The 26693-nt window shown below is 41.3% G+C and overlaps 1 protein-coding gene across 1 annotated transcript in view; it reads left to right on the forward strand.

Annotated features, from left to right (window-relative positions):
* Positions 1 to 4111: 4111 nt before the first annotated feature.
* The window catches only part of LOC115059302 (fibroblast growth factor 14-like), a gene marked incomplete at its 5' end in the record, with an annotated part of 38508 nt that continues 15926 nt past the window's right edge, over positions 4112 to 26693 (forward strand). Inside the window, 2 exons of the mRNA XM_029526959.1 lie at positions 4112 to 4232; positions 16556 to 16659. Of these exons, the coding sequence (XP_029382819.1) occupies positions 4112 to 4232; positions 16556 to 16659 (225 nt within the window). The remainder of the gene's footprint in view (positions 4233 to 16555; positions 16660 to 26693) is intronic.

Raw genomic sequence — 26693 nt, forward strand, 5'->3', positions numbered from 1 at the left:
TGCAGTAGGTCAGTATGGACTTTATTCCTCGGCCAGACCATAAATAGGACAGGGAAACTTGAGAGGGAAAAGACAATGGACAGTGGGAAAGAGACAAAAATATTGCAGCAGTATGTGTGACGTGTGTGATGACACATACTGTCCACGGCAGATTGTCTCTGCTTCCTCGGCCAAGCCCACTCTATCAGAGATATCCAACAAACACACACAGACGCCGAAGTGTGAAAATAACACTTGCTGCTGCCCTGTTGCCATCTGACTGGAGGAATCAGGCAGCCAGAGGGTTCAGGGTGACTTTAATGGTTGAAATTCTTAATAAGTTAAATTAATCCTGCTCTTTATTAAGGTCATTCTATAATTGGCGTTGAATGTCTGCGTGATTATGAGCACAAATCCTTCTAAAGCATATAGACATGCACACCACTACACACTCTGGGCTGTGGGATGTGATGTACTCTGATAACAAAACTTTTGTCTGTTGACTAATGCTGGAATATTCCCAGGATACATTAAAATGTGACAGTCTGATTGCAGTCTGCCCGTGACTGAATTTGTTTTAGTCCAACGATCCGAATGCCATTTACAAAGCTTTTCTACCCTTCCAAGAATAAAACTCTCAGGGAAACTACTCTGAATAGTTTAATTTGGAGGATAGATGTGAGAATAAAAATGGACGCTTTAATCCCAAAATGTCAGGAGCTTTAAAAGCTTCTTTCAGTTAAACCCAAGACTGGATTCGTGCTACATCTGGCTCAGTACTAGCCTCCAAAGCCTTTAATAACTTCTGTTGGGCAGACAACAAAATCAATATGCTGGTTGATTATAATTAAAACTAGTAGTAGAAGTTAGATAGTCATAGTTATCAGAGGGGGAACCACAGTGCCTTTGATGGACACCAGGTGACACAGTGACACCATGTTCCCAAATTTAGGACACGTTAGAGTGACTGGTGCATTAATCTTTGCTTCTTTTCATCGCCTTGCTTTCCTTTTAAAACACAAACACACCTTAAAGAGATTTAGTAGAGTTTTTCTTTTGAATTGAGTTATTTACTAAGTTATCTTAGGTAATGACTTTGCATTTACTGCACAGGCTCATAATTATCCACAGTCAAATAAAAGTCAACTTCCTGTTTGCATGTATATATGTGTGTGTGTGTGTGTGTGTGTGTGTGTGTGTGTGTGTGTGTGTGTGTGTGTGTGTGTGTGTGTGTGTGTGTGTTTTGACTCTCGTTTTAACTAATACTTGCCCCAGAAAAGACTCGGAAATTCACCAATTGCTGCCGTATGGACTGAGTTTGAGATTCTGTGGGTGGGTTGGCTCTGCAGTTTTACCAATCATCATGTATGTCCTTGTGCCCAAGCAGCGTTTCCTCTGAATGTTTTGGATCACAGCAGTTACCAAACAGCGCTAAACAGAGGCGGAGTTACACTAAAGGTCAACATCTGCCGTGTGTGTGTGTGTGTGCGTGCGTGAGTGTGTGTGTGACTGTTCCTCAGCTCGGCTCTGCGGCAGATGTGTTAAGCAGCACATGGCCTGGTGTGTGGTCTGAGGCTTAATTTGAGATTAACACTCAGGATATTACAGATTACCACACTCCATGTTTGACCCTTCTGTATTTATTCAGCCAGACGAGGATGGATGAGCTTTTATCATTTAGTAGTTACATAGACTCAATCTGGCTGCTGAGGCCAGAACTTCCAATGAAAGCCTTCGAAACATGTTGGGTCACACTGTCAGCATGAAAAGGAGGATTAGAAACCCATGTTTCTTTGACGAATACAGACATCAAGGCTTAACTCAAACTCTAATGAGCTGCAGCATCACACTCATTGCTCGACTGTTCAAAAGTGTTTTGCCATTATCCTTTTTTGAACATTAATCACATCTTGCCTCAGTCTAAGGCAGCAGGCCCTTTGAGTGAGGCAGTTCAGAGCAGCTACAATCTTTTTACTTTGAGCTGTTGGAAAACACCTCAACAAAGCTACTTATTTGAAACCTGCCAAACCTTTAATGTTGCATCTTCATATCTACTACTCAATGATTAATCGCCCCCCCACCCCCCACCCCCCTCCAAAAAAAAAAAAGTTCACATTAGCTTTTAATTAGTTATTCTAATCTCTGTAATTTTTTTATACTTGGAATTTATATCCAAGTAAAAGGGAAATACTATCTATGACACAACAAATTCAATTAATATGACGCAAGCATAGATTAATGAGGCTGTCCATTTTCATGTTGCAATAGCTATTTCACGAGGATGTGTAAATTACCAAAGGTGAAATCATGTGAGGTTATCTCCACAACGCCAAAACAGAAGTGACTAAATTAAATTGTGGCGAATGAGAGTTCCAAAAGTGCTTACCCTAAATGTCAGGATATCTCAGGCACTTTTGGTTCATGTCTGACCTTTTTATACATCCCAGCTTTCTCAATAACTATCAAGGATAATTTTGATATTTGAAAAAAGATATACAATATAAAGATATTGAAAAGAAAATCTGCAAAGTGACTCAATTATTGTATTGTTTTCCATGTACTTCAGGGACAATTTAAAGGCTTCTTATCAGTGTAAATGCCAGACTCAATATTATTCAGTGCATCTCTATCTTTCTCTCTCTCTCTCACTCACACACATACACACACACACACACACACTCCTGCTGTCAACCCAGGGCCAAGTGCCAGCTGCCCCGTACTTCTCTGTCCTCATCCATATTTGATGCATCTCATTAAAACTTGATTGTGGAAACACTTAAGCATTCTGACATTCCTTCTGATTCACTATTTAGTTTCCCTCAGCACTTTGGAGCGAAAAAGGGCTCCCACGGTCAGCCGGAGAAAAGAAACACAAACACAAGGTTTGTGAAAGACATGTCAGTTTGTCTATAGAGCAATGATGTGTGAATATGCTTGATTGGCTCACTGATTCAAGTAGTAATCTGACACTTCTGAGCAAACAACAGTTGAGTGAACAGACAATAGGAGGTGGTACATTAAACATTCAGTGTGACCATGAATGTGTTTGATCCTTTGACATGTGAGAGATAATAAGAAATGGAGATAACCACATATTTTTAATGAGCTCTTCTATAATTTTTCCATTTATACAGAGCCAGTGTTTGCATTAAAAGTTGTGTACTGACTGGTCAAGGGGTGTAGCTCTGTGCTACAGCTGTGTACTTTGCATGCAGAGGACCTGGGTTCAAACCCCAACTACAATGCAAACCAATGGTCGGCTTGTGCCAGTCCCAAGCCCGGATTGATGGGGAAGCTTGTGGCAGGAAGAGCATCCAGTGTAAAAGTGGTAGCCAAATCAATCATGCAAGTCACATGTGGCGATCCCAAATAGGGAAAAGCTGAAAGACAGAGAAAAGGAAAAAAATCTATATTTTTGACACCATTTGATTCCATCTTGGTGGCTGCTTGGGTTTCCTTCTCCTTCATAAACTCAGTCCAAAAACATGCAGATTTTGTTTCAATGGTTATTTAAAATTACCTGTAGGAGTGAGTGTGTATGGCTGTTTGTCTCTGGACAGGGGACCTATTGAGGGTGGACCCCACACTCGCCCAATGTTAGCTGAAATTGGCTCCAACCCCTCTGTGACCCTGAAGGATAAGCTGTATAGGTAATGGATGTTATCTGTTAGCAAAGTAAAAAAAAAATAAATAAAAATAATAATAAAAAAAACGAACTGCAATCAGGTCTAAACAAATGGAAACCAAGAACCCTGCTCTGCCCATTGGAAGTGCACACCTCGTTGTGTGTGACGGGTAGCTGCTGCAACTGCACGCGCACGCACACACACACACACACACACACACACACACACATACAAAATGAGCAGCTTGCCTGCCGCACTTGAACCTGTCTCTGAAATATGCTTCTTTTTTGCAGACACCAAGGTCTCATCAATCCCACTGAAAGCCACTGTCACACACCCAGCCACATACACACTATTTGACTGTCTCACAGTGTAAATATCAAGACCTGCCTGTTGTTTAGTCAATGTGTGCGCTCACAGGAAGGTGCGTGCATAAATATGCGTGCACCAGTGCGTGTGTGTATGTCTGTCTGTCTAGGGGTGCTAACTATGTTTAACCCCGCGTTTGCTCCACAGAGCCACAGCTGAAGGGCATCGTCACCCGGCTCTACTGTCGACATGGGTTCTACCTCCAGATGCTGCCGGATGGCACCATGGAAGGCACAAAGGACGAAAGCAGCTCCTTCTGTAAGTGAACAATGAGACACACAGATGCTGTCAGTCTGATGAAGGTTTATATTTCATGGCTCACAGAGTGGGCTTCCACCGTGCTTCACTGACAGAGGACATTCAAAGGGGGACTTCCTGGTGAGATGTACATATATCTGAACGTCTCAACAGCACATGAATACACAGCAGCCGGTTTGAAGCATCAATCAGGCTGAAAATCTATGCACACTTGGTGAGGTAGACTTGGTGAATTCCAGCTAAATGGGAAGCGTTAACATTGCATAATGAATCATAGTCGATCACTGTCTTGGAGATGCGTGTATCCTTTTACCCATTTCAGTTTAATATCTGTTTGCTGTAAGGCACAGGATGTTCCCAACATCCCTTTCTTTCACAAATGATGATATTCCTCCTGAATTTTCCACAGAAAAATGAAATAATTATGCACATATATTTTTTCTTAAAAATAAATATATTTCGGCCATTTGGACCTGTCATTATTATAAAGGACAGTGTGGAGGGACAGGAAATGGGGGAGAGATAGGTAAAGGGGAAGGATTTCTCTGCGGCCAGTAATCAAATTGAGACTTGCCTGTTCAGAGAATTTCAGCACTATTGTATACATCCTACCGGCTCAGGTATTGAGTTGTGCCGATTATATATGCATTACATTCTCAGGTCAAATACTACCTTCTGCTTTTGGCATCTCCATTATCATGGATGAGTAGTCAGTGCAGCTTCTTTGATGTTGCCAAATGGTCTCTACATTGATTCAATCCAGTTGATTAGTGATTTATTTCTTTTTTATTTTTTGGTGACAGCTCCTCACTGCCATTTCACAGTGGTTGAACATTTATACCTTGGACCATAGCAACAACAGAAACACACTCCTTTACCCTGTAAAGGGTCATCACTTATGAACCAAAAACATCATATTCCATGAGTCCCTGGACTCCCTCCAGCCCTCCTAAAAAGATCAATATTGTATTATAGGATATCCCTTAAGTGGGAAGACAGTATTTCTTTTCTGTCAAAACACCACTTTGGATAGAAAACACAAAGTTAGCACAATTTTGGATTTACAATCTACTGAGAAGAGGAAATAATCACACCTTCTCTCTTTATTGTGCTTCCTCAAGTGAAGTTTGTATTTCAGCATTTTATGAAGGTGTCAGAGTACTTGTGGGGGAAGCAGCTGAGGCTGGAATAACCTGGATTTAGGTAGAATGCATACCAAACTGGTCTCAGTCAAGGGGCCAATCAGCAACTGCCTGGTGGACAGGTCTGCCATGGGGCCCGGTTGGGCACAGCCTGAAGGGTGACTTGGACACCCATTCTCCCCCATCTCATGGACCTGTTGTGCCTAGGATTGTATATAGTATTGCCTCTTATCAAGTCTCAATCTGGAAGGGATGTTCTTTACTGTGGATTGACTTAAGAACAATTACTGAAGGAAGGAGTGTAACAATGGCTTAATTTATGGAGATTTTTATGTATTAAAAGGGGTAAATTAAAACGTGCTCATTATATACAGGTGCAAGTCAAAGCATAAACTAGATGAAACAGGTGAGCTTGGATGGAATGGAATGATATAACAATGATAATTAAGCGGCTGGTGATTCTTGAGGATTTGAAGGAGAGCTCTAAAACTAAAATTTGATTCACTGTTGTCTGTTAGCCATGCCTCACACCACTCAGAACAACCTGCCGGAGAAGCAGATAAACGCCACCTTACTTAGTCGACTACTCAGCTGGCCATGAAAAGAGCAGGAGATGTCTGACGAGAGCGGCCTCGTCGAGGTCCTTCGTCATGGTCTCCCAAGCTAGACTGGTCCTCAGCTGAAGTGGCTGTCAGTCTGGCTCATCCCTCTTCAGCGGCAGTATTGTCTTTCGTGCAATTGGCTTGGTTATTAAGTTAATATCCAAATTATCCTTCTCTTTCCTGATGAAAACAGACTGGAGCTGCAATCAGCACAAGCGGCCCTGGTTACCACGGCAACACAAGACACTGGAGGCTGAGTGCCGGCCAGCCAAACTTGTACCAGTCTCCAGCAGCCTAGCTTCAAGTTGGAACTTAGCCCCTGTAGCTTAGCGACTAAATTCTGACTTCTGAGTTTCTTTTTCTGTTGTGGTTGTTATTGCTTCATCAGGTCTCCTGTGGAAGCTCTCCTCTTCAGAACTTCCCCAGAACTCTACCAAGAGTCCATAAAATTAAATTTTTGACTACTTTTATTCTTTTATTCTTTCATTCTGTTCTTTTTACAGAACAAGTTATAGGCAACAACCAAGCACATAGATTATGCTACTCAGGCAATATGCCATCGGTCCCTGTGGTTCGTCATTCAGGTGCCGCTGTTGTTACATAATTGGAATAATTCATTGCCCGGTGTAAATTCTACCTCAGCCAAACTATCTTGTGTAGAAAAGTGGTTCGAACAGCAGTGAAGTCCTCTTCTCACAGGGGAATCCGTTTGACGTGATTGCAGTCTCTTATTTGATTGGAATATCCACTTTCTTATTACATCAATCTTTGTGTCCTTGTTGGCCTGTATGCATTCCCGAGTGGCAATTTGCATCCATTGCCTGATAATGTTATCAGGCCAACCCGAGTGGAGGGTCAGAGAAGGGGTACCTCTCTGCGGGGTATGCTGATTTGTGGCATGGACTGTAATTTATTATTTGATAAAGGTCCAGGAAGGCACTTAGCAGAGATCTGGGAAATCTCTGTGGAAGCAACAGTCTCTTTAAAGTCTGAGGGGGTGTGGGAGATCAGACCCCCTCCCCCTTTCCAGACCTCACAACAGACCCATCATCTGCACGAGTTGGGTGCGCTTCCATATGAGTGGCTGTGATGGCGAGGAGCCTCAGCAACCCAGACCTGGGCAACAAAGGCTGGTTCTGGGGACGTGAAAGGACCTGCCAGGAGTGTGTAGTGATACGTGGGGATTTTCGGGAAGTCTCCAGATGAGCACCATTGTCTTGGAGTTTACCCCAGTGGAGTAGAGGGTTGCCTCCCTATGCTTGAAGGCAGGGAGGAAAACTCTTACTGTTGTCTGTGCATAAGCACCGAACAGCAGTTCAGAGAATTTGGCCTTCTTAGAGACCCTGGAGACCCCCTATAATCTGATCTAAGACCGCAGTATTTGGACACTCGGCTAGAGGGGCAGAGCTCTCAACTGATCACCATCTGGTGGTAAGTTGGGTCAGATGGCAAAGAAAACCCCTGAACAGACCTGGCAAGACCAAATGAGTAGTCCAGGTAAACTGGGAGCCTTCAACTCCCACCTACTCCCTGTAGGCTGGGGGCATTGAATGGTCGATGTTCAAAGCTTCAGTTGTTGAAGTTGTTGTTGAGGCGATGTTGTTTCTGGAAGACCATCCATCACCTCAGGAGGGAGAAATGGGGAGCCATCCAACCTGTGAACAGCAAGGATGGAACACTATTGACCTCAACTGAGGAGGTGATAGGACAGTGGAAGGAGCACTTCCACCAGATCTTCTGAACCCCACTAATCCACCCTGCACTCGCTGTACCACATTATTGTCATGATAAGGGAGATGAGGCAGAAGGCAAAGCTCTTGATTTACCCGTCAATCTTCATTCCTACACTAACTTATGGTCAATAGTAAAGGATTGTGACTGAACGAACAAGATTGCGGATACAAGCAGCTGAAATTGGCTTTCTCCGCAAAGGTGGCTGGGTGGCTGGGGTAGGAATACGGCAGAGACTCAGGGTAGAGCTGCTGCTCCTTTGCATGGAGCAGATCTGTTAATAAACCCCCAATTTGCTAATGTTTAGGTACATTAGCGATAAAAATACTCCAGAAAGCTCAGCTGCAACTGATGGGATCTTCTCTCACCTCTCCCTCTTATGTAACAGCACATCTACGCTGAGGCAAACATCATTGCACACTGAACCTTAAACATTCTCATACCCAATCTGAAATATTCATCACATGATACCGCAGGGCAAATCCGAAGGCGAACAGGGCTCATTTCCAGGTGGATGTAAAGACTGCTGTTGTGTGACAGCATTCCTGGCGTGTTGTGGTGCTTAACATCAGTCCGCGTGGGGTCTCCCCACAAAGTGTTGGTATGGTGGTGTGTGGGTATGACGGTAATTGGTTTAATACTGTCCTAGGCTTTGTGTTCTCAGGGGCAGTGTGAGGGAAGTGTTGACAGGTAAGTCCTGTGAAACTCATAAATTGTGCACCTTTTTGATAAAAGAGCCAGATTATTCATTCATTCATTCATGCAGGAATACTTGAATGATTGACATCATTGTGAGTCAGTATCAATCACTACCACAATCATCTACCTGGCTGCACAGAATATTGAAAAGGTAAAAATAGCTGTGTGAGCATGTACTGTACCTTTGTTAAGGCAAGTGTGCATGACTGTGTGAGTGTGTGTGCGTGTGTGTGGGGGGCGGACTGTCAGGCTTATCGTCAGTGCTCTCCTTGGGAGAACAGACGTACTGTATAATACAAACTGGGCTTGAACCAGGCAGCTTTCAGTTTCACTCCATTTCAATTGTAGCTCCAGTTTTCCCTCAAAATCTTCCTTTTTTAGAGCTAATATATATCACGCGTTGTACAAACTTTATCAACAAAGTGTTTCTTACTTCGACTTACTTCGACCACTTTTGAACAGCTGGACTAAACTGTATGGGGATCATCGTGCAAAAAGTTTGCTGCCAGCCCCCTCTCTCGCCCTGCTCCTGCCCCTTTCTGAACATTGTTGCTGTACCTAGATTTGCTGGGAGATCATTAGATTTAATATAAATTGATCTGGAAATATATTTCATCAGAGAGTGTAGCTCTTGCTCCGGATCACAACTCAAAGCTCTACAGAATAGCTCATAAAAGGAAATAAAACTAGTCTGAAATGATAATTAAACGGGACTAACCCTTATGTCCTTATTACCTTAGTTGATTTGAGTTGAGCCAGTTTAACATTAGCAGACTTTTTTGTCCTTTCTTTTCCACCCGATAGAATGCCAATGCTTTTTTTTTTTTTTTTTTTTTTTTTTTTTTGGGGGGGGGGGGGGGGGTTATTGATTGGACAGGTTGTACCCGACGGGTTTGACAGGCTAGCTGTTTATTTGGTCTAAAATTTGATTCAACATCTCCATTTCACCTGGAAACACTGGACAATATTTATGCAGGTGTCCGCAGCTAATGTGATGTCCCATGCCCCAGACAGAGAATTCTCAGGGTAGTAAACTGCAAGTAATGGACATTGGACATTGGACTGTAGGCTTCACTGGGGTTACCCCGTCAGATGAACATATGCTCATGTAAACATAGAATTTCAGGATTGAACATTACTGCTGTGAACTGTTGTAATGACACCAATCTAATGTTCTTCCAGGTTCCCTACTACCTGCTGGAGGTCAAGGGTAATGGTTAAATCTCTGATCCCCTCTTGTTCCATCTTTCATGTTACACTATTGGCCTTGGCCAGGTGTGTTCAACTCTTGGTTTTCCTGTCAGAATGGTAGGACTTTGACGAGCATGCTGGACAAATCTTGGGAGACAATACGGAAGCCCTGAGGGGGGGTGCAGCACAACGAACATTGACAAGAGCTCCTTTTGTATGGCCTTGCAGTACTTTCATCACATTTTCTTTAACCAAATTCCCTCAGGGCTTAAACAACTAGGTGATAGAGGAAGTTGTCAGGAAGCTGGAAGTGACTGGATTTTAAAGCAAAAAGTGACAAAGGGGTGGAAATAGATAATAGATCAGGAGGATCAGAGAGTAGAAGAGGAAGAAAAAGAGGGTACAGTGGAACACGCCAGAGAAAACTGAGCTGCCGAGACAAGATGCGTTGGCAGAGGAAGAGAGCGAGACAGTGAGAGTGAGGGGGAAAAAGTGAGGCTGATGGAGAGAAAAGGAAGAGAGAGGATTAGGGGGAGGGATGTGATGGGGACCAGGGGCAGCAGCTGGCACAGAGCTGACGGCTCCTCGATCACTGTGTCTACCCCCTCTGGTGGGAGGTCAGGGGAGTTGCCACCCCCTCACCCCACCTCCTCTCATACTGCTCCTTTTTCCCCTCTCCTTCCCCCCTCTTGGCTCTGCCAGGCTGTTATGTAACAAAGCTGAAAGAGGAAAGAAGGGCATGTTGAGATTTATTATCTATTTATCATGGAAGAGGATGCCATTAAAGGATGATACGGATGTTCTTGCACATTTTAGCCATTTTTTTTTTTTTTTGGACTGGCTTATTTTTTACTGCTTATTAAGAGTTTTCAACACTCCTCGCAGCGAAAGGTTTCTTTTCACCTCATGATATGTATTGTGAAAAACATTTTTGCAAAGAGTTTGAAATCACTCAAAATTCCAAAAAAGTAGCCAAAGTCTCTGTTTTTATTTTCAGCCATTAGCATTCTGGATATAGTGAAGTGATTTATTGTTTATTTAGAAATTTGATTACCGCTGTGACTAAAGCAAACAACCCCGCAACTAATTCCACTGGCTCTAATTGGTGTATGATCCAAGTGGTCTCCTACTTAAACAGAGTCGTTATTTGATTTAAGAAAGAACCCAGACCTCTTTTAAGAAAGTGTAAAAAAAAAAAGAAGACGCCAGATTATTTTGTAGGATCCCATGGCTCATGGTAAGAGGATTGAGAAAATAGGTTTTCAAGGTTTTTAAGATGTTTACAGTATTCTGTAATCTGTGAGAGTGTGTCTGTATGCAGGGGTTAATCCAAATATAAAATGGGGTGGAGTGGTACTAAAGCGAAGCGGGTGACAAAATCTGTGGGTAAAGAAGAGATCAGTAGAGGAATAGATGGGCATCGAGAGACCTCTCAGGAGAGCTGAAGGAAGATTCAAAAATTCATAAAGCAAAACAGGGCCAGAGTAAATGTGGTGTGGTTGTCACTGAGTTTGGGCTCTTTGTGAATTCAGTTTCTTGGAGAGGAGGAAAGAGGAAACAGATAGTCTGACAGAATAAGCGAAAAAAGGAAGAAAGCAGTAGAGAGAGAAAGATAACAAGTATTTACTCTATGTGTGTGCTCTATGTGTGCATTGGAAAGCCATAAGGAGCATTTGATTCCCGTACTACTATCCACTGTAATTACCATCTCCCACTGTTGGAGCAAAATTTTATCCGTCAGTGCTCTGGAACAGGTCTGCTACGTCTTGCTGAAATCTCAAAGAGTTGAAGGGCAGATCGGGGAAACTATGTTCTGTGTGAGAACCGCTTCATTCAAGGAGGGGAAAAAAGTGAACATGGAAAGCAAAAGCTGTCCTAACCAGATGAGGAGGAAAGGCAGATCAGGTTTGTGAGGATGAGAAGACTGACACAAGGAATACAAAACAAGGAGAATTGAAAATGGGGGATATAAAAGAGGGGAAGCAAAGAGAGTGAATGATGAGGAGACAGGCAGAGAAGGCTGCAGGGCGAAATAGGACAAAGATGAATGGACAGGAATGGAAAAGTATCGGTTTCAGAAGTCTGAGCGAATGGCATCAGGCGACGAGGGAACTGAAAGGGAACAAATAAGGAAGAAAAATGGATAGATGTTAAAAAAAAAGAGCGGGGAAAGGAAAAGCGTTAATTCGTGACAACGGGGGCTGAAAAGACAGAAAGCACCAGGGAAAGAGAAGAGGATAAGAGAGAAAACAGGAAAAACAGATGGAATGAAAGGAAGACAGATAAAGGCACAGAGAAATCAGTTATGGGGAGGGAAGCCCTGGGGGAGAGGTGGAAGTTAAATAACAGGAGAATGAAGGCAGTTGTTTAAAGAGCTGTTGACCACCAGGGAAATCAGATATGAAGCCCAGCAACAAGTCATTTAATCTACTATTGAAGCGTTAAAGTACATTATTTTACAACACAAATGACAGTGTGCAAATGGACGTAAGCTATTTCATCTGGTAACGGCACCAATTAACCTGTTTTCTCCATCTTTGTTAATGCATGTGTAATTTCCCTAATTGCAGTGTACTGGCCTGTATTACTCCAGATATAAATGTTATTTTAAATATAATGAAGTAAGGATATATTTGAAAATAATGTTAATAATTTGCCATTTCAGATGCAAAAGATCTTTGTATACGACATATTTCAATGGTGACGAAAGTCTATACTATGCATTTATAGTACTATTGTACTATAAATGTACAATTCTGTAGCCGGAAAACTTTATTCAAACAATTAATTGTACCACGTGACATTTTAAGGCAGGTTTTGAACATATATATATTGTGTTTACATCTAGATGCTGCACTGAAGTAGGTGGATGTGGAAAATCTTGGGATTTTAAAGTGGTGCTGGGCTTGATCCGGGGAAAGTGGACATGAAGACACTGAGAACAGGAAGAGAAAGTGAAATGAAAACATACAAGGGTCTTCTTTACTAAGTTTGGCCAGAGCTACCTTTCGTTAGAAACTGTGAAAACACTGTGAAAAAGTACATGACAATTAGTATAATCGCACTAGCTGTATAATTTAACATTAAGCATATAGCAGGAGTTTGGCTGATATCTACTCATAGCACTTAGCATAAACACCTGTTGCATGTTGCAAGTCACCTGCCCTGCAGAAGCCAAATGTTGGTAGATTATTTGGTCTGTGTCCCAGAGCAGGGGCCGCATTTGAAGACTGACTGTGCCACATCCTTCCTTTATCTTTCACCCTTTATATAAAACTGGAAATTGTCGCCTTTCTTTTCAAAGTGTGGCTCTTTCGTGGCCCAACCCATCCCTAAAATCAATTCTGTGCCGGTGATAAAATGAAATGACAAACTATTCCAACCAAGAGCCTGAAAACGGTGAGCATTATTTTATTTTTTTTGCTCATTTCAGCAGCAACTACGCACCTGTTAAAACCAATACTCAAAGTTGTCAAGATTGCTAAGGTACAGGAGCCAAACTTTGTGACACAATGGGTAGGTGATTGATCAAAATGTCAAAAGTCCTCTGTAGACCAGACCTGGCTCCTGGATTGGGACACAGTTTTTGGGTTAGTTAAGGAAAAGGACACTTATTAAATGCAGACTGTCACTCTGCACAAGAAGTCAGCTAACTTCCATTTCAGATGCTGCTATCACATCAAAATGCTCTTATCCAGTCAGCTTATTCATACAGGAAACAGAATTAAGAACGGTCAGTTCCTGTCCAGAAGTTAAACCCTTTGTGCCTTCTCACAGATGACTATAATCCTCTTCTCAATACAGTGGAGACTAAATGGGCAGCACAATCCAACACTGCAGAGCGGCAGCACAGTGAGCAGGCCTGCAGATGCCCTCTGCACAGCTTAACTTTGTGTCCTGCTACTGCCTCCCCCTCCACCCCCTCCTCCAGTCTCCCCTTTCTCCTTGTTTATTTATTGTGCAGACGATCTCAGGCCTCAAATTGACTTGTGGGATTGATTTGGCAACACCCTTCCTCCTCCCCTTCATTTTCCTCCCCTCCTCTTCTGTCCCCTCCCTCTAAAGACTTTTGATTAATCTAGCAGCTCCCAGCACACTCTGAGCAGCAGAGGGAGAAAAACGAGTAAAACAGAAGGACAGAGAGAGGGACAAGGAAAGACGGAAAACCAAAGAGGGATGGCGTGCCGCTATCATCCAGGCAGAGAGTTATGTGAGCTATATGAAAATACAAACTCTTTTTGACTGGGAAGAATAAAGACCGATATATTTAATGCAGAAAAAGTGAGAGAGGGAGAGAGAAACAAAAGCCATTATAGCTGCTGTGCCTGTCAAACTTCATATACTCAAACGTTTACATGGGTTAGGTGGCAAAGTCCTCAGTAATCTTTAAAACAGTGTGTCAGACCGAGACAGATGAAAAAAAGTGTCTCATATTTTAACTGGTGACAGTTTTGTAGGCTGAAATTACAACTGTTATCAGAAGTAGTGAGTTAATATAGCCTCGAAGCATATTAAGGGAACCTTTCCAACTTTAAATGTTTAAATTAGGTCTGTCAACGTTAACATGTTAATTGCGATCAGTTGAAAGGGGCGATCAACTCTGTATTCCTAAAGTAGACACCATGTTCCCTCAGGCCTATTACATTCTTTTGATTTGAAATAAATCTTAAAGGCAACTTTTATCACTTTTCAGTCATATTTGGGAATGGTGATTAATCGTGATTGATCCACAGCTGCCTGGTGATTTATCAGATCAAAAAGTCGTTTGGCGGCCCTAGTTTAAATGTTGCAGCTTTTCAAACAAGAACCCTGTAAAAGTGTCTCAAATTCCATCTATGGAATGAAACTTAAAGATAACAGGTCCCAGCTAAAAGCAGCTTTACCAATAATCCATCTAGTGGATATTCTTATTTACACCATTATTGAGCTGCATGAGGAAGAATCAGTTGGATAATGTAAAATCACACTATATTGTTTCTTATTACTTTCTTAGTACAACTTTGCCCTGTTTGGCTACTTGGCATAACCAAACACAGGTTTGAGGCATGCTCCATTGTTATTGATATTTCACTTTCAACATTGCAAAAGAAATTATTTTGTGTGTGTTGTAATTTCTTCAAATCCTTCAATTATAATCAGCTTTTTGGCAATAACATTGCATTTGGGCCATATCGCTCTTTGGAACCGGTCCAGAATGGAAAAAAAAGCATGATCTCAAGAATCACCACTAAGATCATATCATTTAGTCTGTTCATACCCTTCTGCTTTTGTATTTTGATTTTATAAACTCTGCTCATGCAGAGTTATGCTCTTATTACAGCCGCACTCACAGCACTTCACCATACAGAGACAAAGCTCATTTTATTGGCGTGGTAGTTTTGCTCTCCTACTGTGTGTCTCAACATGCAGCAGGTTATATGGGGTCATGATCGCCACAGCGACGGCACGAGTGTATGTAAGAGGGCAAAATGCAAGAGCAGAAGGAAGAGGAAGACAAGAAGGAGGGAGGTGTGTGTGTCTGCCTGTGTGCCATGCTCTATTTGTCATCCTGGCCATGGTCTTTGGTGACACCTTGTTCATTTGCGAAACTGACTGTTTGAGATCCAGTGATTGATCGAGCAAATAGAAGCATGGCCCCAAGGATAGAGAGAGAGAGAGGTGTGGAATTGGGGGGATGACATGCATGTGCAGACATTACTGTATTATCACAATGGAGATCTGTCCTGTTTAATGTCAAAAGATTGGGTTCTTTTTTTCTCCAGCAACTCCTCGAGGAAATGTGCGGTGTCTGAATTTCTTAGCACCTCGGTGGAAAATATGCACTGTTAAACAAAATAACTAACCTTTTTGGAGTTTGACTTTCCACGGCCATACCATAAATCATATATCAGATGTGACTTCAATTACATCCATTATTTTGGCAGAACGTCTGATTTGAAATTGATTTGCCTGATAGCAACTAATGGCTCCATGAATCTAAAACATGATTCTGTGAAATCAGTCATCTTGGAAACCAGGCTGTCATTCTATAACGTACACTTACACCTCGTTAAAGAAAAGAAAATATACCACTGACACGCCCTCATATTAATTTCTTCCCTGAATTTAACACAATAGGGAAAAAAAGTAATGAAAATTCGAATATTATTTTTCCTGAATAATAGTAATAAATCTGTGAAGCTCATCTTTATATTTGATTTGAAGTTGTCTTTCTGACATCAATCCAATCCAGTCAGCTGGCATTTGGTCAGGTAATTAAAGACAGCATGTGATATGATGTGATATGTGAAAATATCTGATATGGCAACATTTTCCAGACTTATAAGTAGTTCACACATATACATGCAGATAAACATACTGGATGTATTCCTTGATTCAACTATTTATTATTAAGAAGTTATGAGAACATACAGTGTGTATATAACATTTACAACTCTTTTGTTGAATGAGTGAAACACACGCACATAAATTCACAGCGTGAAGACAGCTCTGGTGGCCGGGCTGAAAATAGTTAAGATGGAGAGCTATGCACAAAAAAAAAATCCAAGGTTCTACGGGACGGGATTCAGCAAAGTGCTGTTTACTGTGTCGGGGCGCAGGAATTGAATTCAAAGCAGGCTCAGGAGATGTCACTTTCTAATGTACTGTATTCTTAAATCTCTATGCTAAACTATGCTGTCTCTTTGTCTCTCTCAGGGTTTTCTGCCCTCCGGTGTACCATCAACCAAACTTTATCCCTCCTAAATCTACCTCCTCTAATCTCACCTTCTTTCATTTAGTCTCTTTTTCCACACTCTTTCCTTCCGTGCCTATGACACTGTACAACACAGAGGATAAAAAAGGAGACAACTGGAAAGCAATATATATTTTTTTTATGCCAAAAAGAAAAACTGTAAGGGTTTAAAAGAAAGAATGATTGTTCTAACACCACTCCTCCTTGTCTTTTTTTTTCTTTCAGTGCAGTTCAACTTGATTCCTGTGGGGCTCAGGATAGTGGCCATCCAGAGCACCAAGACAGGGCTCTATGTTGCCATGAACAGCGAGGGCTACCTCTACACTTCGGTATGCTCAGCAAATACATCCGAGTGACTCTTTTAAAAATGTAATTCTACTATGGAATGCGAATACATCAGTTGTGGGTGAAAACCAGTCATCCCACTACTGATAACTGTATTGGTTTGTTAACCACAGTGCCCAGGCAGTGTCTGACAGCAAAACATGCGTTTAAGCCATTGTTGCAGAGCTCGCTTTCACGCAAGCCACTGATCTCTCATAGCACATTACTTTGTGTTTCCCTTATAAGAGAAAGAAGAGGAAAAATAGGCCTTTTCAAGTTATTATTGATTCTATGTGAGAGTTCATATCTGTATTGTAACATTGTGTATACGTTGTGTATTGTATTGCATATTGTCAGGTTGTAAATGTAATTAACGTAGTAACAGGGCCATTGACAAATGAAAGGGGCTCCCTCTGCTAATCACTAATATTATTATTATTATTCAAGGTTCAGTGAGTTACACGTACTGAGGTGACGTAGCCATTTTAAGGGAATTGGTTAATGAACAAAATAAATTCGCTTTGAGGGATAATTTAGCTAAATATATAACAGCAGAATGATATAAGAAGGACAGAAAGTCAGACGCTTCAGCTCCAACTGGACTCTTTCTGAGCAACGCCATGCAAACAGGGCTAATAATTACAATGAAGTTGCTGCAAAATATGACACACACCGAACAGACTGACCGACATTTATAAACAGCAGTTTTACACAGTTTATACACAGTCTTTATTCACAATTTGTGCAGTGTGTGTGCAGTCTGATGCATGTATTTATCACAGGTTAATTAAAGCAGTGGCTCTTATTGGGGGGACCCCTTGCCTCCACATTGAGACTCATTGAATCTGGGGATCACCAGCAAGAGTAATTTATTTTGTTAATATTTTATCCTTTAAAAAAAAAACAATGACACCATGTGTGACTATTAAGGTCAATAGTCAAACACTGCTGTAAATACATTTCTAAAAGCAAATGAGGGACCCTTGGCATGAAATGTTATTAAATGGGGTGTGTGACTTTAAGTGTCTCCGCTGTGGAAAGCTCTGAGAGAAGCTTTGAAGACACCAACTATGGTTTTTTATAATACCTGTATGCCTGTATAATACCTGTTAAAAGATGTTTCCATTTTAAAGTAAAAAACAAGTTGTGACAGATTGTTTAATTTTTTTACACATAAGGTGACAGCGTCCTGAGAAATACTGTACGAAAACCTAAATCAGAACTCATTACTTGGTTGCATTTTCCAAATGTACAATGGAAAAGCTCAAAATGTATTAGTTAATCATGCTTTTGGGCTGTCAATATAAAAAAAAAATAGCTTGTTGAGCCTCAATTTAGCCTGTTTAGTTGCATTTTTCACACATGCTTCACAGCAGGTACTTTATTTGGGATTTTAAAAAGCTATGAAGCAGAAATGATAAGGATATGTGTGATACTATGTGATACTGTGGTACAAAGACCACTGCACCAATGACGCCATGCTATCATCAGATACTATCTGAGACTAACTCCTTTCACCCCCGACTGCTTTCTTTTTGCTCGCACAATGACAGAGAGCAGCTTAGGTGGTAGCATTTCAAACTGTACGCACCGTCTGTGCATCAAACAGTTACCCGCTTGCGGTCATGGCAGCACTTGTACGCTACGACTTCCCGAGAGTTATTTTGCATTGATGTTCAGAGAGAGGTAGATGGAAGAGTAGATGAGGAGACAGAGGAATAGATCAGAGTGCACTCTATCAGGATGCGGAGAAAAGCTTTTTTTTTTTTTTTCCTTCCATTCTTTTTCCTTGTGGTATGCAGGCAAAGTGTGTGAGATCTTTTTTTGAAGTGCATCAGCGTTCTCACTTCAAAGTCCATCCAACTCTACCTGCATGCACAGAGGGAGAGACAAGGAGCGGAGATACAGCGTTTCTGTCAGGAGGTACAATGGAGGATTGGCCTGGAAAAAACACACACACTGAAATACACAAGTCATCTCTCTGCTGACACAAATGTGCATACGGCTTAATATCTCTCCTTAATTCTAGCAGCGTCTCACTTTGCCAAACACAGACCGCAGTTAAGAGGTAACAGAATTTCTTCTTTTTTCAAGTTCAAAGCCCGTCGCTGCCCACAAATCTAGTAATCTGACAAAAAGTAGTTGGCAAGTCTGGCTCAGTCTAAGCGCTTGTGTTCTTTTAGTTTATATCTGATGGACAAAATTGCCCATCAAACTCTCCAAGAATTCAAGCAGGGAGTATATTATCTATGAGCTGCAGTCTCAAACATCTACTCATAGTTAAAGATAAATTTTTGTTATTTTCAAACTGGGCCTTTTGCCCATACTTCTGACTAGAAGGAACTTCATGTTGTACTTGTAGAAAGGACTTGAAAAGATTTTTAACAAGCAAGCAACTTAAAGCTTTCTGAGAAGAAAAAAAAAAAAAAAGAATCTCTACCTACTGAGGAGTAGGTGTAACTTAGATCAACTGGTCAGTTGAAAGCTTTGTCTTCCAGCTGAGCTTCTACTGCATTTTAACACAGTGCTGCCTGTCAGTCATGCACTCCATACTACACTTTAAGCTCACACGTGAGCAAGACACCCCAAGTTACTTCACCTGAGGCAGAAACTTGATCCCAACCCACAAGAGGCAGTCCACTAATATAGACCAGTGTACAATGTTTCAGGACCGCTGCTGGTGTCCACATGCCTGATTTAAAGTCTGTGCCCAACAAGCATAAACAGCCCTGAGGCTGTAACTCTGAGCTGCTACCTCCACATCAAGGCCTTGAACATGGCGACCTCAGATTTCAGGATACACAAGTTGATAGACTTGATAGAAGTTGATAGATGTAGTCAACTGAAGTTTCATTCGGGTATTCCCGGCTCACCTTTTCTATTCAGGTAGAAAACTAATGCTACTTAATGGAGAAAACGTTAATTACATCGTGATATCAGAGTGTTGTTTGTGGATTCTCTATAACGGAGATGATAGAGAAGGATAATTAAAACCAAGATTTCAACATATCGTATATATATGTCTATAAACTGACATTTTAACTGTTACATTATATTTTACCAACTCTAATCCTAATCCATCTAAAAACATAAACACAACGAATTTTTCAATCTCTAGAACACCATAATAACCCTAACACCGCCCACAACCACTACAAAAAATAACAAATAAATAAAATTCTAAAGAAAACACTAAACAACATGAGCTCCAGAAAATGCACAAAGTCCTTGTACATGACTTCCCCATGGCTTGGAACCCCCCTAGTCTGTAAAACTATCGCATGCACATACACAGGTACAGAGGTTATACTTACACAGGCATTCTCCTGATAAAAGAAAGGTGACCCATTTTCACTAAGAAGGGAAGACAAAGGAAGGATGGCAAAGGAGAGGAGGAGGAATTATTTTACTCTCTTAACTCAAGCCACCACCCGTGCTATTGTTCTGTGCAAACGTGAGCATTCTCTGCATTCGTTGCCCTCAGGTCCTCAGGGGGAGGCAGTGCAGAGCCTTTACACCCTGTTATGCAACTGTTCGCATGTTCAAATGGAACAGGCCCTGCTTCACCCGCTGGAAGGTTTTGAAAAATGAAAGCAGATGGTCAAAAAAAAAGAAAAAAAGAAAAAGAAAAACCCAAATGTAAAATCATGAACATGTAGAATTTCCAGAATGAATTGAAGTATAACTGGAGTTACTGGTTGCAGGTTGAAATTCTCTTTTGCTGTCAGTTAGGGAAATCGTATTGTTGAAGTTCTCGCGTGCTGACTGAAAAAATTCAAATATTTCCAATAATGATCATGGCTTTTATTTGTAGTCATTGCTGTCTTCAGTGAACCCACTATATAGCACAAGCATAATTAAAAGGGAGGACATACTGCTTGCTGTGTTCACTAACTAGCAATTACCAACTAATATATCCCCACGGGTTTGGTGAACAGTATAAAAAAGCACTCAGGGGATATACACTGTTTTAATATGAATAAATGGGGGCTATTTAGTTTAATATAGCTTTATGTAAGCACCTGTTAGTTAATGTGTCACCATTGTCATGACAGTTGGTTTCTCCCCAAGTGGATACAAAAAAAAAAAAAAAAAAAAAAGTCAAGTTTAAAGAAATGCTATAGTCACTGAATAGATTTTTTTTATTGCCAGTTGTGTTTTCATGTCTTTTTTCCGTCTGACGAAGTGGCACATTTACTTGCTGATTGAAATAGCTAGGTCTTGACACCAAAAGCTGATTGGTTTAGATAAAAAGAGGTTAAAAACAAACCACACACACAAACCCCCATAGATTTAGTTTCATGTTAACAGAATAGGAAGCACAACTTCTACACTGCTCGCTTTTCAATATTTAACTTACGACAATAATCATTACATAACTATAGAGACCATCAGTTTATGATTACTCCTTCTTTGGTTAATTCTGGCATCATGGCAGAGGGGACTCTTTAAAACAAATACACTAGATTTTCAAATGAAATGTTTGCAATACTATGAGAATGCCAAATTCAATAAATAAGAATGTTTTAGTGTTGATTCATAATGTAGCACAGCAAGTGTCCTGCAAAAGGTATCTGCTGTTGCCAAATAGTATGATTAACCATATTTCGAGGATATAAAGTTGAGAGTTGACATCCTGCTGATTGACTTTCACCACTTCAAATGAACAAATTTCCCCAGCAGCATCAGTACAAAAAGTGCAAACCGAGGTGGAGAGGTGTTTTCCTTTTTCGAAGCAATAACAAAGGCTCACCTCGGCTGCGGCAGTGTTCCAGTGGCTACTCAGCATTAATCTTTCATGGGCCTCTGTGGCAGACGTGTTCCCCTCTGCAACCACGCACACACAAGCGGATAATTACAACACTTATTTAAAGGATCTGAAAATCAAGTACCTCCTCCCAGCTGTACATTTGCCCGTAATGGCTTAGAGAAAAGAGATTTTTTTTTTTTTTTTCCCCAGCTTGGCATTCTTAAGACGCACCATTTATCTTTATTTATCAGCTGCATGGTTTTGTATTAACTGTGCATCCTGTTTGTTCTATTCTCATTTCTATTCTTTCTTTCCCACCAAAAATTTACCCTGTCAGAATAATGGAAATTGCTTCTAATGATCTGATCTAATTTAATGATAACATCTCATAAATATTTCAAACATTTGCGATGACCTCAGTTTTTCTCGCAATAATTAAACAGCCTGAAACACGAAGAGAAGAAACATGTTTGATCTCGTATTTCACTATTCTTATATTGTTTGATCTTGTCTGATGAATTGGGAAAGTAGCCTTGAGAAAGAAAAGTTGTGCTTTAAGGATTGGTCAGGGTCATTGATACCCAAAGAGAAGAAGTGTTTTTCTTGTCTCCTCAGAGAGGAGGTCAAAGGTCAGGGGGAGTTGGAGATCAACAGTCCTGTAGTCGATGAACTTTTAGTCTCTTTCTCAAAGTCACAGCATTACTTTGGACTAAGGTTCACTGGTAGAAATCTTCAGACTGCTATACTGTTTCATGGGGTGTTTGGTTTGTTTGGCGTACGGATCAGTGGTGCAGCGGTTGGCTTCAAAGCCAGAAGGTTTCGCGTGGATTCCCTCCAGTTACTCTGGCTTCCCTCCACAGTCCAAAGACATGTCCATTAGGTTCATGGGTAACTCTAAGCTGCCAGTAAGTGCGAATGCTGTTTGTCTTCACATGTCAGCCCCTTAATAGATTGGTGGCGTGTCCTGGGCGTAGCCTGACTTTGCGCCCTGTCAGCCGGGATTGGTTCTTGCCCCCTGAGACCCTGCGCTGATAAGGGGTTTGGATAATGAATGAAGTGAATTGGTGGTTAATGTTGTTCAGTACACAGATTTTATTTTTATTTTAAGAATTAAAATTAGCAAGAATAAGAACTATAATAGTGTGTAATTTCCTGATAATTCCAACAACCTGCCACTGTTCACCAGCAAATAGGTCAACGTCGTTCGCTATTGTTTCAGTGATTTTAGCACGTTGTCAACAACGTAGAGTGACAAAGAGTGAGGTCATGGGACTGGTCACCCAATCATGCAGGGAACACAAGATACACAAACTAACTTTGTGGGACAAACATGGCAGCAGATGACAGTGATTCACCAGTTGTTAACATAAATGAAAAGTAATGCCAAACAAGAATTAGTGTTAGTGTTCAAGCTTACGCTTTCTTCATGGAATGCAAACTTTGAACTCAAATCAGAGTGGAAATACCCTTCAACACATTATACTGTCCAGACAAGAGGAGGTTGAGGGCACATCTTCTAATAAGGCTCATCAAGACCTGCCATTGAAACAAACATGTCCAAATATTCAGAACCAGGTTTTAGTTTTCAGATTAGCATTGATGGCCCAAACAATATGGATCTGTGTACATGACATTTGATTACTTTAGTAGGCAAAGTGGTGTTTCCCTGGCAAACACACAGCATGAATAATTTATAACCTGCAAGTGTGGTAAATCCCAAACTCCCCTCTTTGGATTTATGAAGCTGGCCGACATGCTTCAACAAATTTAACAGAGCAGAAGTAAAAGCAGCTACTGCCTGAAACAAGAGGGAAGATATAATTAAACAGGAGTTACAGAAGAGGAATGAATCTCTAGCATGGATTCACACACCTCTGAGAAAAAGTAGGCAGCCAAACATCTCACAGTAACCAGGAGAGGTATTCAAGGATCACCCAAGTGTTACTCCTTTGTCACTCTGGGGAGCTGGAGATGAGGCCAAATGTAAATTTTCACACAGTAAACTGCTACACAGAGTAATGAAACACTACTAATGCCTGAAACTGTTTGTGGATTTGTTTGTGTTTGTGTGGAACTGTTTGTGGATTTGTGAGAAAGAAAAGTAAAGAAAAGTAAATGATTACGAAAGATTTTTGAACTTTTCATTTTTCATGGAATTTGGATTTGTACAACACGTGAATCTGTATTCAAGGCCATGGCTGCTCAGACTGCTCGGGCTCCTTGAGGCTGAGACGGTGGCAGGGCAATTTGATTGGCAGGATGGGCTGCATCTTAGCACTAATAATAACAAACAGGGCTGATTGTTGTTGCCATTGTGAGAGGAGGGAAAAGAAAAGAAGAGGAGAGGATGCTGGGCAGGAGAGAGGGAGAGAAGGATGACCTGACAGGCCCAGCCTCATACCAAACCTAACGTCTCCGCTGGGAGCAACAACAGCCGCCGCGCTCATCTTTCTTCCCCCTCCCTCCTCCATTTCCCTTCATTCCCTCCCCCCTCTCCATCTCACTTGTATGTCTTTTACTCGCCTGTCAGTCTGTCTTACTCCCTGTCTGGCCATTTGTGTCTCTTGGCCTCTCTTGTGGTTTGTGTTTTTGTCTCCCTTCCGCCATCACCACTTTCCTCCTCCCTTGCTTTCCGTCACCCCATGAACCTCTTTTGTTCGGAATATATATCCCTGTCTTGATGTGTCCCTTATCTGCTGTCCTTGTCCTAGCTCCTCTACCTGTCCTCTAGCTCTCTGCTCTCCTTTCCCCTCTCTCTCTTTGTCCTCCTGAAACCTCAGGTTTCACAGCTATTCACAGTTTTAGTCTCCCACTTTTTCCTTGGCCGTTCCTTTAGCTGCACCCTGCCATTTCATAATCTGTGTTGAATGATTCAACTGTTCAGTGAAGTCAGATTCTATTAAATATCAATTTGTATCCTTCTGAGAAAATATGAACTGACAGAAACTTAGAAAAGACTGAAAAGGTACAAAGATAGTTGTACTTGTTTTAAATAAGTTTCTTGCTGCTGTCATTCATTTGTGATATATCCTTATAAGTTTTTGTGAAATGCATTCCCAAGATGCCAATCAAGTGATGTCAGTCTGTTATGCATATTAATGCTGGCTCAGCAACACTGTCTCTGTCAGAAATATGAAATACGATGTGAGCAGCAGACTCGAATACGAGTATCTGTAGTTAGCGGTCAAACAAATATTCTGGAAAATCAAAAACACCACAATTTAGAAACATGAATTATTGAGTTGTATTTTTAGTTTATCTTGCTGAGGAACCTGTAGTGGTTCGCCATAAATCCTTCAGTCCTCAAATACACATTTTAGCAGATTTTGGTTTTTCCTACTCTTGTGTGTGTCACTTATAGCCACAGCTGACAGTTGTTGCCGTACATCAGTAAATTTAGCAGAAAGAAGAACTGATCTCTTCTGGGTAGCGGCTGGAATGAAGCTAAAAAGGAGAGCAAATAAGCATGTTGCTCTGTGTCAGTGAGCCACTGGTACAGTTACAAGTTTGTATTTAACACAGAAATTGTTTAAGGTGATAACATTTCAGTCTTATGCATATAGCTCAGTGCACTTCCCCCTTTGCCCCACAAGGTTTTGCATTTGTGTTTTTCTTTAGCAGTTTTAGCTGAAAACCACGTCTCTTTCATATTAGTATTTATGCATGGAAATGTAAGCTACATTTTTTTGTTAAAGCAGGAGTTAATCTAAATTTTTTAAATTACACAATTGTGCATTTAAATGTATTCTAATGGATTATATCCTTAATTCTAATAACATTTTTTGCATGCAAAATCAGTAAAGTAACTGATGAAGTGGAGGAAAAAAGCACAATAGTGGAGGTGTTGACAATTTCATTATAGTTTTCTCTTATGGTTTTCTCGAAGTTGCACAAATGAATGCTGGTACAAAACAGACAGAGAGGAAAGATGTGAGTAAAAACACATCACAGTCCTCGCTGCTCCAGTTACTGCAGAAGTTCACCGATAATACTCATCAGATAAGAAGGAAGACTGACTTTATGATAACATGCACAAGCAGAAACTTGTTTTTTTTTTTCTTCCGAGCAGAGCGAGAACGGCCAGCTGCATGAAGAAAGAGGCCAGATGGTTCCGTGCGAATCCATCTGTCTTTACACATCCCCAACAATGCAAACCTCCCCTTCATCATCCCGTTGTCACCTTCACCTTAGTAGCCCTTTTATTCATTGGGTTAGGTCATATATCGCTCTTTATTTCTCTGAAACCTTACAATTCTCATGTTATACATACCAAGAAAGAGCTAATGTGCAAATAGCAGCCATTAGGAGGGGATTGGTCATATATTAATTCTGTCTGAGTAATTTAAAGCTAAATAAATGGATTTTGGAGGTATTGATATTAATCCAGGGAGTTGGAGTGGGTCCATGCAGACCTCTTTACTGGCTGTGCTGTGCTCCGGGAGCACCAGGGCATTCTCTGGTAGCTCAGCAGAGGTTAATGGCATGGGGAAACTCCTTGTCATGGCTTCATTGTCTGAGGCGCTGGGACCCGCTTACCTGTGGGCACCTCCTGAAAATTGCTTTCTGATAAAAATAGTGCTCAGCCGCGGACCTGGCCCACTTTATTAGCCGTGCGCTCTGGAAAAGCCTCCCGGGTAGAGAGATGGCTGTGGAGAAGGAGGGGGGAGGGAGGGATTTGTGGATGGTCGGGGGAGGAGGAGCAGGTTGGGATTGTGTTTTAAGATGTAGTCAAAGACACACACACACACACACACACACACACACACACACACACACACACGCACACATTCCCCTGTTCAATTTAGCCACCCTCCATAAACCCACAAACACACGTGTGCAGCCAGGTATAAACAATCTGACAGAGGCAGGCAGACATAATTGGGCCGGACTCCGATACCCAAGACCAGCTCTGGCCAAGCTCTCTCTGCAGTTAACGGGGGAAAGTTGGGCAAAGTAAAACTTTACTGTGCCAGATGACATTGTGAATCTACACTCGGAGGATAAATGAAGACTGCTCCACTTGTGACCAAATAATGAGAACCACTGATGGGGCAGAGAAACAAAAGCTATTTCAAGCCTTTTTTTTTCCCCATGCAGTGCCAGGAGAAGGACAAACATAATTCAGATTCATATAGATTGAAATTACTTTAGGATGTTTGAGTTTTTTTTTTTTTTTTTCATTTCTCCCTGTGTGGAGATGACTGTACTTTAGAGTGTTTTATTACTTTGTCACGGCAACCATGGACCCGCATACATACTTATTTTGAGTAAACAGTATGAACATGTTGT

This window comes from Echeneis naucrates, chromosome 18 (genome assembly GCF_900963305.1).
Source record: "Echeneis naucrates chromosome 18, fEcheNa1.1, whole genome shotgun sequence".
Taxonomy (NCBI): Eukaryota; Metazoa; Chordata; class Actinopteri; order Carangiformes; family Echeneidae; genus Echeneis; species Echeneis naucrates.